The sequence below is a fragment of the Pterocles gutturalis genome, unplaced genomic scaffold, assembly GCF_000699245.1.
Source record: "Pterocles gutturalis isolate BGI_N339 unplaced genomic scaffold, ASM69924v1 scaffold47228, whole genome shotgun sequence".
Lineage (NCBI taxonomy): Eukaryota > Metazoa > Chordata > Aves > Pterocliformes > Pteroclidae > Pterocles > Pterocles gutturalis.
In genome coordinates, this window is record NW_010127378.1 from 1 (window position 1) to 12725 (window position 12725).

The window sequence follows — 12725 nt, forward strand, 5'->3', positions numbered from 1 at the left end:
CGGGGGCGATGGGACGGGGCCTCGCGGCCACAATCCGGGGCGCGGGGACACCCCCCCAGAGGCTGAGCCGCCACCCTCCTCCCAGCAGTCTGTGATCTGCCTGGAGGACACAGCTCCCTGCAGCGGTACCGAGGGCGAGGGCCTGTGGGAGGATTTATCTCCTGACGTGATCTGGGATGATGACAAGGAAGAGGCTCACCCAGGTAGTGATCTGTTTTAAGGTACCACTGAGCTAGAAGGAAATATATTCATATTTTCACACAGAGGGCCTGGTTTTTCAGAAATTGGAGGGACCTGCGTGCTCGTACCTGGCTCTGTGGATTTCGTTTGGGTTACCGTAGCTTGTGGCAGCAGGGCTGGAAACAGCAGGGCCCTGTCTCATGGCAGCTGGTTGCGTGGTGGTGTTGGTGTTCCAGAAAGGAAGAGCAGTCATCTATAGGGATGTTCTAGAAAGAAAAGTACTCTTAAAAATGATACCAAAAAAAAAAATCATCTTACGCCTGAATGTAACGATGAGAAATACTAAGCCAGAAAAATAAATCTCTCTCAACTTAAAAAAACCCACAAAAAACTTCCAGCCCTCGATTATGACTAAAAAGCTTATGACTATCTGTCAGAGTGCTTCCTTGGCAGCTCCCTGTTCCATGCACCTTCGCTGTGTTAGGTGCCTTCGCCATTATGTTTTGAAACTTTTCCCTTTCATTTGTGAATCTGACACATTTATGCAAGTGAATAATGACGAGTGTCACCCTAAATGGTGAAAGGACTTGTGAACTGTGTTCTTCTTCTCAAGAATAATTTGTTATCTTTTCCCCTCTTTCTGTGAACTGAATTTTGATATATTATGGCATTGGCCTTTCTCAGTAGGAGTTCTCTTATACGGCGGTAGACATGTAAATTTGCCTTCTCATTCCAGTGTAGGGACTGTGGCAGTTGATAAGCCTACACTCTTTTTAAGCTAGTATTTCACATAACAGTAGTTTTCTATAAAAGACTGTACGTTTTAAGCTTTTCTCTTCTGACAGGGAAAAGTAACTGTAGGCAAGCTATGTAACTTTTCCACTTAAAACAGGGTTTGTGAGGTTTTTATTGGTTTGATTTTAATAGGGGAGAAAAAGGGAGTGGTAATATTTTTTTTTTTTTTGTCCTTTAAAAGTCAGAAACTCTATTAAACTAGTGTTTTGAAATCTGACTATTAAATTTCCTCCTCTGTTCAGTTGCATTTTTGTTTATTCCAGAACAGTGGAATATTTATTCCAGTTGACAGTGCTGCCCAATGGTATTAATACACTTCTCTTTCAGCTGCTAATGGTAAAAGCAGTGAGAGCCAGAAGCCAGGCAGCAGTGAGAGGAACAGCCCCCCTGAGCTGGATGAGGTCGACATTGAGCCATTCGCAGGTGCCGAGCTTGAAGAGGACGATTACTTAGATGTCGTTCCACCCTCCCCTGAAGAAGAGCTGCCTTCCTTCTCACCTTCTGTAAAAAGCATAAGGTAGAACAAAGTTCATCGATAAAACTGCCTTTACACACATCTTAAATGCTGTTATTCGGAAAGATAAACTTCTCTTATGGAAATGCCTTGATTTACAGATATCTGTATTTTAATGACTTTTTCTTTTGATGTTAGTAATATTTTTAAAGAATCTCCTACTGGCGGAAGATCCCCAGACAGCAGCGTTGAGTCCAAGCCTGGGGAGGTTGCCACGACGCAGCCTGCTGCTGAAAGCGGTGCTGGTGTGGAGGATGCAGGTACACGAAACCCTGAATTTTGTGCCTCGGATTTTGGGGATGGTTTGCAAGTCCTTGGTCCCCTGTGTATCCCAAGTAATCTGAGAGCGTTAACTAATGGTGACCGACGGGGACAAGGAAGCATGGGGCTGAGTCTCGTGCAGGATTTTCAGATATTGTGTATATGTTGTGTAGACTTGGGGACATAGTCTGATCCTGGGTCTGTCAGTACCCATCTGGGATATGGCACAGACAGAAACAGTTTCTTTACGTAAATGGACTTTTAAAAAACGTATTGAGAGTAAATTATTTAGACTTATTTATTGCCATTTACTCTGTCTTTTGGGAGAGTGATGTCTTGTTACATATCTTAATAAAAGTTAGTATTACTGTACGCTAAAACCACTCCATCTCACAGGTGAAGGATGGCGTTTGGAACAGCAGCTCTACGGCGTGATGGATGATATCTGCAAGCTGGTAGATGCCATTCCGCTTCACGAGCTCACGTCTCTGTCATGTGCGAGAGAACTTCTCCAGCAGAGAGATCTCAGGTACGCTCTGACAAGCAGCCTTTCGTGATTCTGTGCAAAGTAGTGTCATGCCTGCAGGTGTCTCCATCACACCGAGAAGACAATATGGAAGGATTTTTTTTTTTTTAAAGCTTAAAATTGCTGACTGAATGAAGAAAAAAAAAATCACCAAAACTGCTGAAGGTATTAACAATCCCTGTGTTCTGGCAGAAGAAAGAATCCAGTTCCGCATTCAGTCTGAGGCACAGGCAGTCCTGTATCTGTCCTCTGGAAGGTGACGAGCACCAGATGCTTCCCCAGAAGTCGGGTGATGCGATACAACCTGCCAGGTGTCATCCTGATTTCTTGTAACCGGAGGCATTAATTTAATATTCTCTCTGTGAGACTCGCTGTCACTGGCTACAGTGATGATGACTTCTCGTAATATCTCTGTTCGTGTCATCTGATTATTGCTGCTGCACTCTGCTGCTTTAACTTCTGCATAACCTGATGACGCAATAGGGAGACAAAGTGAAGCGATGTTTAAATTGAGGTTTGTGCCTCTAAGGTTTTGGGGGTTTTTTTTGTGCTGTACCCTGCCTGGATCAGTTCCTCGCTATTAAAAATTATTTTATTTTAATGTCTGCAGGAAAGATGTAGTAATTTTGTAATTACTTTATTCAGCTGAGTTCTGGTATTATTCTCACTTTCGTACATTAGTTTGAAATATTTTTGAAACACAGTGACACAGAGTACGATGTAACCACCATGTGTTAATATTTTGAATAGGAGAGAGACAAAGCTGTTCAATGTGTGTTGTAGAACTTGATAAATCATTGCTTGTGACTAAATGTATTTTTTTCCTTCTTCCTTCCCTTGCTGTATATCTCAGGAGAAAATTGCTAGCTAGTTCTGTCACTTTGAACAAAAGTAGCATAAACAACAACACTCTTCCTAGAAACTGGAAAGCGCGTGTGGAGCGGAGCCCTCTTGCCTGTCCTGGTGCTGCTCTGAACTCTGGCCCAAACTGCAGCCTCAGTTCTGACAGAAACGCCTCAAAATCCACAAACCTCCCATCTGTGCCCTCTGGGACTGTCAGTTCAAGCAGTTTTTCTACCCCAAAAAATCAGACCTTGGATACCTCTTACGCTTCAAAGCAAAGCGTTGAGATCACCCGCCCAGAACCAACAGCGCTCTCTTCTTCCAAGGTGAGCGGCAGAGACGGAGCTTCCCTCAGCCTCCATTCCGAGGTGTCCTTCGACAGCAGCTGGTGTGAAAAGCCAGGGGAGAGACAGGGTGGAAACCGTCACCTGCTGGAGAGGCCTCTGACGAGCACAGCTCTGAAAGGCCAGAGCAAGGCTCCTGCTGGCATTGCTGCAGAGGACAGGTTGGGTATAGACGAGACAGACTTTGACCTCGGTCCGTTTGATATTGATGATTTTGATGAGGGCTGGGAGATTGCGGCAAATGTTTCAGCTCCTGAAACACCATCTACGCCGTTGTATCAGCCCGTTGGGGAAGGGCCACCGGCCAAATCGCTCTTGTCCAAGATAATGTCCAGAGCCAAAGGACCTGCTGTCGGATTGAATCCTGCTGCTCCAAAATCAAGCTGCTTGATGGCAACAAAGAACTGTTCAGGTGAATTATGCTCATTAGGATTGCTGTCTTTCCCTTTTCAAATGTATTGACTTATTTTTAAACCTAGGACTGAGTAATTTACTGTGCGTTACAGCAATGCCTTCTGTTTCTGTGGACATTCCTTTTGGTTTCTTTTTGCAGAGTCATCTTCTGGTTTTTTTTCCCTCCAAGTGATGCCAAGCTTTTTGAATATTTATTTGCTATGCAGATTGCAGGCTGCTGAAGAGAGGAAACAGTTGTTAATTCAAAGCTGTGCGACAGTTTTAGCTGTTTATGCAAAATGCTCGAAAACAGGCACTTGTTGAAGCAAACCTAATCCCTTGGGGTACAGGGGTGGGTTGGTATTATTTGTGCTTGCTGTAGGAACGGGTTGGTAAGGGGGGAGGTGAAAATGTTAGCAGTTTTATGTTGCAACAGGGTTAGTGCAACTTGATATTGTAACTTATTGTAAGTAATTGTCTTTGTTTACTAGATCCGCCGGTTAGTAACCCTGCACTAGAACGTTTCAGGGGTATGAAATTTTCCCATTCTGAAGAAATGATGAATATATTTCACAAAAAGTTTGGTCTGCACTCTTTTCGGACAAATCAGCTGGAGGCCATCAATGCTGCTCTTCTGGGTGAAGATTGTTTCATCTTAATGCCCACGGGTATGTATGTATGTCCAGACGTCACGCAGCTGCAGGCTTCCGAGGTCTGGCACGCGCTTGGGGAATAAAGACCTGAAGCTCCTTTTGCAAGGGCCATGACAAACTTTTCTCTTTCTCTGTGCCTTTGGGGAGGTGGCGAGAAATTGTGCTGCTTGAATTCTGTGGCTGCAGGATTTCTGGAGTGTTGCATGTGGTGTTTTGAATGAGGTCACTGAATGTCTGCCTTCCGTAACATCTCACGTGATAACTTTTCCTTGTCCTATGGGTATCATATTAGAAGCTGTCACTGGTAAAAGTATTGTTTCTGAAAATGCTGTAAAATGGGAAGTAAGAAATGGGTCTTGCCTCTTCCGCTCCTCCTCCACACTGCCTCTCTTTCCTCTCGGTGTGGTGGTTTGATGTTTGATATCTAACACCTGGTGTGCTCTGTTGAATCCTTACAGGAGGTGGGAAAAGCTTATGCTACCAGTTACCAGCGTGTGTCTCTGCTGGGGTCACTATTGTTATCTCCCCGCTGAGGTCCCTGATAATAGATCAAGTTCAGAAACTGAAGACTTTAGATGTAAGTTCAAACAGCTCCCTTTATTTAGTTAAACTGCAGATAAGTGAATTAGAAATCTGGAATTTTACCGTAAATCTTATGTCTCTCAAATATAAACTGCAAAAACTGATTAGATTGAAACCGTAAAAGGCTCACAAAGTTGTCTAGGAAGAACTAAATCCGATGAACTAGAATATCTTGGCAGTCCATTGCTAAATTTACTGATGCTTTTGTGTACTTGCTACTGGAGCTTAGTTTTCAAGTACAGCTGCCTGATTCTTAGATTCTGAGAGTTGTATTTAGACACCTCAACAGGAGCAGCCTGGCTCTGTAGCAGAAATAAGCACTAACAGTTCCTGGATGGGAGGGTTCTGGAGATGCTCAGCATGTCTGGAAAAGCAACACACAGAGACAAGAAATGGAAGTGGAGAAGACGTGTCTTCCTAAGGCTGGCCACCTATGAACAGCGTACTGAGCCATGAACATCATATCTGTCCTCTTTACTGGAGAGAGTTCCGAGAAGGCAGACAAACCCCCCAAGTCAGCTGTTGGTCTGTCGGTCTGCTGGTAGAATTGGGAGCAGAAGAATAGAATTTGGCTTATAGTCTGTTTTATCATTAGAAAAATTCTATGATGTCTGCAGCACAGTAGGGGTTCAAATGTTATCTGTAATTATACAAAGAAGCATTGAAAGTGTTATATTCGCTGAGGATAGTAAATGCATGTATTTCTTTATCTGGTTCATAACTAGATGTGGGAGATACTTCTGTTTTGCACATATTAAAACTTAATGTGTTTGTTTTTAATATAGATTGCTGCAACATATCTGACTGGTGATAGAACAGATGCTGATGCTTCAAAAATATATATGCAATTGTCAAAAAAAGATCCTGTAATAAAGCTTCTGTATGTTACCCCCGAGAAGGTTTGTATTTAATTGGAACTGTAAAATCATGGAGGCAACAAGAGGTGGGTTACTGTGAAGTATTAAAGGGGAAACACTGAATTTAGAGGAGGCTTCTGGGGAAAAAAACTGCTAAATATTTTTTTAGATAATTCAGTAACACTGTACAGATGTAACTAATTTCAATCCGTAATTAACCAAGAATGAGACCTGGGTATGTCTGTACAATTTGAATTTTTAAAACAAAACCCCCATGCCCATCCAATTCAATATCTCTTCCTACATATTAGTGGCTAATTGCTGTCAAGTAGCTATTGAAATCTAGACTACTATGAATAGGATAATACAGGGAAAAATATGTAACTGTCAGGGTAACGGGTGATTGTCAAAAGACTGCCTCGTACTTAATTATCTGCTGCCTTCAAAAATGCTGTTACTCCCCAAGAGCTTGGTAAGAGGGGGCTGTTCAGTGTGCTGCTGATGTTTGTTTCTTCAGCATTGTCTTTCTGCCTGTCGTGACACAAGGGATTTAAACTTACTCAGCTTGCAGGACCTCTGGATAGATGATCCTAGAACCCTGCAGCAACCCCACACCAGCTGCTTCGTTGCCAGTTACCCCGCAGCTGATTGCCACCTTCCTTCCGCCTTCAGGTGTCACCTGGGCAGACAGGGTTAGCTTTGCTGTCCAGAGCAGTTGTTTCTGCGCTCTTAGGGACAGGGACGCTGTGCTCTGTTAGTTCATTTTCTAATGCTGCTGATGGACGTGTCCCTAGGTTTGTGCAAGCAGCCGACTGATGTCAGCCCTGGAAAATCTCTATGACAGGAAGCTCCTGTCACGTTTTGTCATTGATGAGGCCCACTGTGTCAGCCAGGTAAAAACCTCGAGTTGTGTCTCAAAATGGCAAGAGACTCCCTTGGAGCATCTTACTCAGTTATTCTTACATGTTGTTTTTAAACTAGTGGGGTCACGATTTTCGACCAGACTACAAACGACTGAATATGCTCCGCAAGAGGTTTCGCTCTGTGCCGATGATGGCTCTTACCGCCACCGCTAACCCCAGAGTACAGAAGGATATTCAGAACCAGCTCGAGATGCTAAAACCACAAGTGTAAGTTGCTCCGCACCTTCCTGAAACAATTTGTTTGTGCTGCAAAATTTGGAGTGGAAAACTTAATAAAGTAAGAAAAGCATTACAGGTCCCTCTGAAATACTTATGTAGTTGTATCTGATTAAATGAGAATGCACGCGTGGAATTTATGCGAGTTAAATGCAGAATATCAAAGTCAGAAGAAAAAGAAATTGCCAGACTCTTTCTTGCATGATGGAGGAAGCTGTTTAATAGAAAATAACATCATAAAATCTTCTATGTCACTGACAAAATGTGTGAGTTGTATTTTAGGGTGCTTTTCAGGAGAATGCTGGAAAACTGCAAAAGCTGGAAGTGTTTTTTAATGAGCATCAGCAGTAACACTGATAATAGGGTACCACTGGGACTGGATTGTATTGCAGTGATTTCATAGTACATGGGGGGAAAATAAAGCCTTCTGTTCTGTTGAATTTCTTATTTTAGAAATGGATTGTAGGGTGGAAGGAGGGAGGTGACACTACATTTTGCAAATTCAATCAGTAAAGGAAAATGAAGGCGAGGCAAATCACCATGTGCATGTTTGGTTTATGGCATTTCTTCCTTCTACATAGTGCCACGTAGCTTTGGGTTTTTCAGAGCCGCAGGAATTTTAGGCCCAGAGTATGAATCTCTGTGGGCACAGTGGCACAATAATTCCTTTGCAGATAACGCAAAACGAGTAGCAGTTAGCTGACTTGGGGACATTGCAGTCAAAGCCTAGCTTGTTGAACGGATTTCTGCTCCCATAAAGCTGATGAGCACCCGTGAACTGTCATGTTTCAGGTTTACAATGAGCTTCAACAGGCATAACTTGAAATATGATGTCTTGCCCAAGAAGCCAAAGAAGGTGGCAATGGATTGCTTGGAATGGATTAAAAAATACCATCCACGTGAGTACTGAGCAGCAATAGTGGGTTTGTATGCAGTTTACTTTTTTAAGGCAGGAAGACTATTTGTAATGCTGTAAAAACCCCAAACTTGTGCCTTTCTGTAAGCAACTCGAATATTTACAAGAAAAAGAAGTTAGAGGCAAAATTATATTCTTGATAGCGGGAATCAGGTTTATGGGCATCCTAAAGTTAAGTGTTCAAGTTGTGAAGGAAAAGTAAATTATGGTAATGCTCTCGAGTAATCTTTCTGGAGGTTGCCAGACCTTTTGGCATTGTGTCTTCAGAGTATAAACCATCATCTAACATCCATACTGGCTTAATTGTGTAATTCTATTGGTCTGTTACCTGTGGTTCCCCTGGAAGATACCTCCAGAGATTCCTGTCTTTCTAGGCTCTCTGTGGGAGTCCTGCTGCTGGGAGCTGATGACACCAAGCTCCTTTCGTAGCATCTCCAGTGCTGTAATCCAGTGTATCACTGACTGAGCTGCTGTAGCTCTCGATTTATGGAGTTCTTTATTCTTGTATTTTAAATCACAAGATTGCACAATACAAGCAAGAGCTTTTCTTGATTCCACCTCACCAAAAAAAACAGGAAATTGGGTGAGGAGAAACTAAGAAAACCATCAGATATTAATAAAATTACTTTTCTTTGTTATTAAGCAGTTACTGCATCACGCTTACCAACCTCTCCTGTTGGAATAAATGTGTTTCCTTGACAGGTATGACTGCTAAGTAAGTGAAAGGGAATAAAGCTGTGTTGTAGCACAAATCTTTTTTTATATATTTGCAGATGACTCTGGAATAATCTATTGCCTTTCACGTCACGAATGTGACACAACAGCGGCTATTCTGCAGAAGGAAGGTCTGGCTGCGCTTGCCTATCACGCGGGCCTCACGGACTCCAACAGAGATCTGGTACAAAAGAAGTGGGTTAATCAAGAAGGATGCCAGGTAAAAGAAAAGCACCTCGGGGGAAAAGGGAATAGAATTTAGAGCACTTTTATCCCTCTTGGCCTAGTGAAGGAAAGCAAGTTGTGTAAGGGTATTGCCACATCGGATGCAGTGTTAAATAACTGATCTGAGCTGATCTGCTGAAACATGTTAGCTGCCTTTGTATTTGGAACTTCACAAAGCAAAGGCTGCAGCACTGCACCGAGGTACGATACTCCAGGAGGAAGGAGCTGAGCAGTACCAGGCTGCTGGCACAGCTCTAGGCACACTACTGAGCTGTATATTGAGACTCAGATTTGGAGTTTTCCCTTTTGTCCGAAATAGTTGTTCTGAAACGAGAGGCGTTTTTGCTATTTTGTGCTCGTCTTGCAGTGTTACAGCTGAAATTCTAGGTTCTGCACACTTCCATAATCCTGATTGCCTGTTTTCAGTGCAGAGTGCTGCATTTCATAACTCTGTGTCACACATTATTATTTCCTTCCTAGGTTATATGTGCAACAATTGCCTTTGGAATGGGAATTGACAAACCTGACGTACGCTACGTTATCCATGCTTCTCTTCCTAAATCTATAGAAGGTTACTACCAAGAGTCTGGCAGAGCTGGACGAGATGGTGAAATGTCTCACTGTCTGCTCTTCTACAGCTACAGCGATGTAACCAGGCTTAGGAGGCTAATACTAAGTGAGTTCTCATGCTTGTAACTTAATGGAGACAATATTAAAGAAGTCACTTCTCCATGTTTTAAAACTCTAGAGGTAAAATCTGTCCTGAGCTCGTTCTGTACAAACCTACTCATCTTTTTTTTTTAAAGTAAAAAAGAATATTGTGTTTTGTCACTATGATAATATATAAAAATGCAGAGGTGCAGATTTAACAAATACAACTGAATTTATTGCATTTCAGTGGAGAAAGACGGAAACAGTCACACAAGACAGACCCACTTTAACAACCTCTACAGCATGGTTCATTACTGTGAGAATGTCGTTGACTGCCGGAGAATTCAGCTTTTGGCCTACTTTGGGGAAACTAATTTTAATCCCACCTTCTGTAAAGATCACCCAGAAGTAATTTGTGATAACTGCAGTAGAAACAAGGTAAAAATCATAGCTCTGATTTACAGTGTTGTTAAACTCATTTTGCCTTTAGCTGCATTAAAAACCGGTTACATGACATTTGGGAAGGTAAATGGTGAAAATGAGTAAGATGTCCTGTATTTTTGTGATGCTGGATGCTTAGAATTATTTCCAGGGTTTAACCTAGAGTAGAATTACAGAGACTATCCATGGACTTATGACACTCCTATTCTGGTCAGAGGAGGAGCAGTGAGGTGTAAGGATGTTCCTTGGTGCTGATTTTCTTGGCTACAGGGCTTCTAAGAGGCCGGAGTTAATATAATGGAATGGTTGTGGGGAAATCCCTGCAACTGCCTCTTCTGATGTTTTCAAGACAGCTTTGTGCTGCCAGAGCAGCACGAGTGCCGTGTGAGGAGGTGTACGCTGCTTGAGGGGGCTCAGAGATTGGGGTTTGTGTGTCGAGGATTGAAGCAAACTTGCTAGTGGCATGAACAGGAGCAGAAGAGACGATGGTTGTTGAAGCAGACAGGGAAGGGTTACTGGGCTCTGCAAACTGGATCAGCTTTACACCAGATGATATCGCTTCTCCATCCTGTGTTTGAAGCGGTACCTTACCCAGCTGTGATTGTCACAAACATTGACTAGAATAATGCGTGTTCAGCCCAGCCTCCTCATTTTGATGCGTATTGGAAGTGTAAGTTCTAGTGCACGGCAGCGGAATAATTACAGGAATGCTTTCCAAACGATTTACCAGTATTCACGCAGCAATCTTGCAGCTCCCCGTACAGAATTAACACAACAGAGATGATATACAATCAGTTGCTATCTGTTATTGCATTTTTCAGAGTATTATCAAATCCAGCGTTGCTGTGACTCTATTGTATTGCTGTCGGTGTACTAACTAGACAATCACTGTTTCTGTGCTCGGAACAAAATGAACTCATGGAGCTGGAAAAAGCTCCATGATGAAAACCAAGGTTGTTGTTAACAACTTGTATTATGAAGAACCACATAATGTTGTTTCCTAATCAAGTCTCTTGTAATAGGATTACAAATCAAGAAATGTAACAGATGAAGTGAAGAGCATTATAAGATTTGTAGGAGAGCATTGTGGACAAATGGGACGAATGAATGCAAAGAGAAATACAGGTTCTGGAAGATACACGTTGAATATGATGGTCGACATTTTCTTAGGTAAGTACTGTTCTTCCACAACCACCACCTGCACAGACTTGGTGCATAAATTCCTGACTAAGTATCAGGAGGTCTGCGCAGTACCAGCAGTGGTTTAACAGAAGATATATTTTGCAAAATTATTCTGCCCAGGAATCTCCTGGTGGTAAAGGATCCAAAATAAATGAGACTAAAGCTTTAATCCGTTCCAGGTTGCTATAGTGATAATATTAGTTTTCTGGCGGTGCTTGGAGTTTCTGGTGCTTAAATGCATTTTTTTCACGAGGAGAGACTGTGGAATACCCTCAGGAATCTTCCCCAGGTCTGTAAATACGTACGTACGCAGGCTTTTGAGTAGCAGGCTGATCCTGTGATTCCTCCTGCACAGGTACAAAGAGTGCAAAGATTCAGTCTGGAATATTTGGGAAGGGAGCTGCCTACTCAAGGCATAATGTTGAAAGACTGTTTAGAAAACTGGTCTTGGACAAGATTCTGGATGAAGATTTGTACATCACAGCTAATGACCAAGCGGTAGCATATGTAATTCTAGGAGAGAAAGCTCAGGCTGTGCTAGATGGAGCACTACAGGTGTGTAACCATTTTTTTCTTCCCCTCTAATGTATTGCTACAGTTTTTCTGCAGCATATACCCTAGGATAATTTAAACAGTTCGCCTACCAGCTGAAGTACAGGAACTAATTGTTAACAGACACAGGGAACAGAATCCAACAAACATGATTTCTAGTCCAGTACTCTAACAATAATGTGAGGCTAAAGGTGAGTTTGAGAGGATTGAATTGTTCTCTTCTTCCCCCATCCATCCGATTCCAGCTTGACCAGAAAGGAAAGTGATGACCAACACAGAGAAAGCTAGCTAAGAAGGAACAGCGCTACCTTCTCCTGCATTTTCTGGTCTATTTTTTTTCCAGTCATTGGTGAGCTCTGATGGAAAATGCACTTCAAGAAGGTCATGGAACCAGTCCCAGAACTGCTTGAGGCAGTGTCTCCTCTGCATTAGTGCTGTCTTTGGAGATGAGAAGAGCCCTCAGCACTCGACCTAGTGACCTCTGTTTAAAGCTGGCTGTAAATTGGGTTCTCAGGATTTTTCTCCGTGTTGTGCATACTCTGCTAGTTAGGGGCGGTTGAGTAGCATGTAAAAAAATCACTTAAAAAGTGTATACTGGGTAAATAGCTTTCTTTGGTCCATCAAAGAATACTTTCGGTTTCCTTCACGCTTTTCTTGTGTTCAGTCAGTCTTCTAACGATGGCTCTGCAGTAACTCTCCTGACAGAAGTTACTGATTGCCTTCTTTTACCAGGTGGAGTTTCATGAAACAGAAAGCGCCAGTGCCATCAGAAAGCAAAGGGCTTCAGTGGCAAAAATGTCACAGCGGGAAGAGATGGTTAAAAAGTGCCTTGGGGAACTTACAGACACATGCAAAATGCTTGGGAAAGTCTTTGATGTGCATTACTTCAATATTTTCAGTACTTCCACTCTAAAGAAAATAGCAGGTAATGTCAATTTTTCATTACTTGGAACCGCT

At 42.6% G+C, this 12725-nt stretch overlaps 1 protein-coding gene across 1 annotated transcript in view; it reads left to right on the forward strand.

The window, feature by feature from the left end:
• The first annotated feature begins 1409 nt into the window (after positions 1-1409).
• Positions 1410-12725, forward strand: part of BLM (Bloom syndrome, RecQ helicase-like) — a 14912-nt gene continuing 3596 nt past the window's right edge. Inside the window, exons 1-16 of the mRNA XM_010079258.1 lie at positions 1410-1492; positions 1628-1749; positions 2147-2279; positions 3130-3875; positions 4348-4524; positions 4968-5086; positions 5877-5990; positions 6743-6841; positions 6930-7078; positions 7880-7986; positions 8777-8937; positions 9423-9618; positions 9841-10031; positions 11057-11204; positions 11572-11771; positions 12501-12693. Coding sequence (XP_010077560.1) covers positions 2185-2279; positions 3130-3875; positions 4348-4524; positions 4968-5086; positions 5877-5990; positions 6743-6841; positions 6930-7078; positions 7880-7986; positions 8777-8937; positions 9423-9618; positions 9841-10031; positions 11057-11204; positions 11572-11771; positions 12501-12693 — 2695 coding nt within the window. The 5' untranslated portion in view covers positions 1410-1492; positions 1628-1749; positions 2147-2184. The remainder of the gene's footprint in view (positions 1493-1627; positions 1750-2146; positions 2280-3129; positions 3876-4347; positions 4525-4967; positions 5087-5876; positions 5991-6742; positions 6842-6929; positions 7079-7879; positions 7987-8776; positions 8938-9422; positions 9619-9840; positions 10032-11056; positions 11205-11571; positions 11772-12500; positions 12694-12725) is intronic.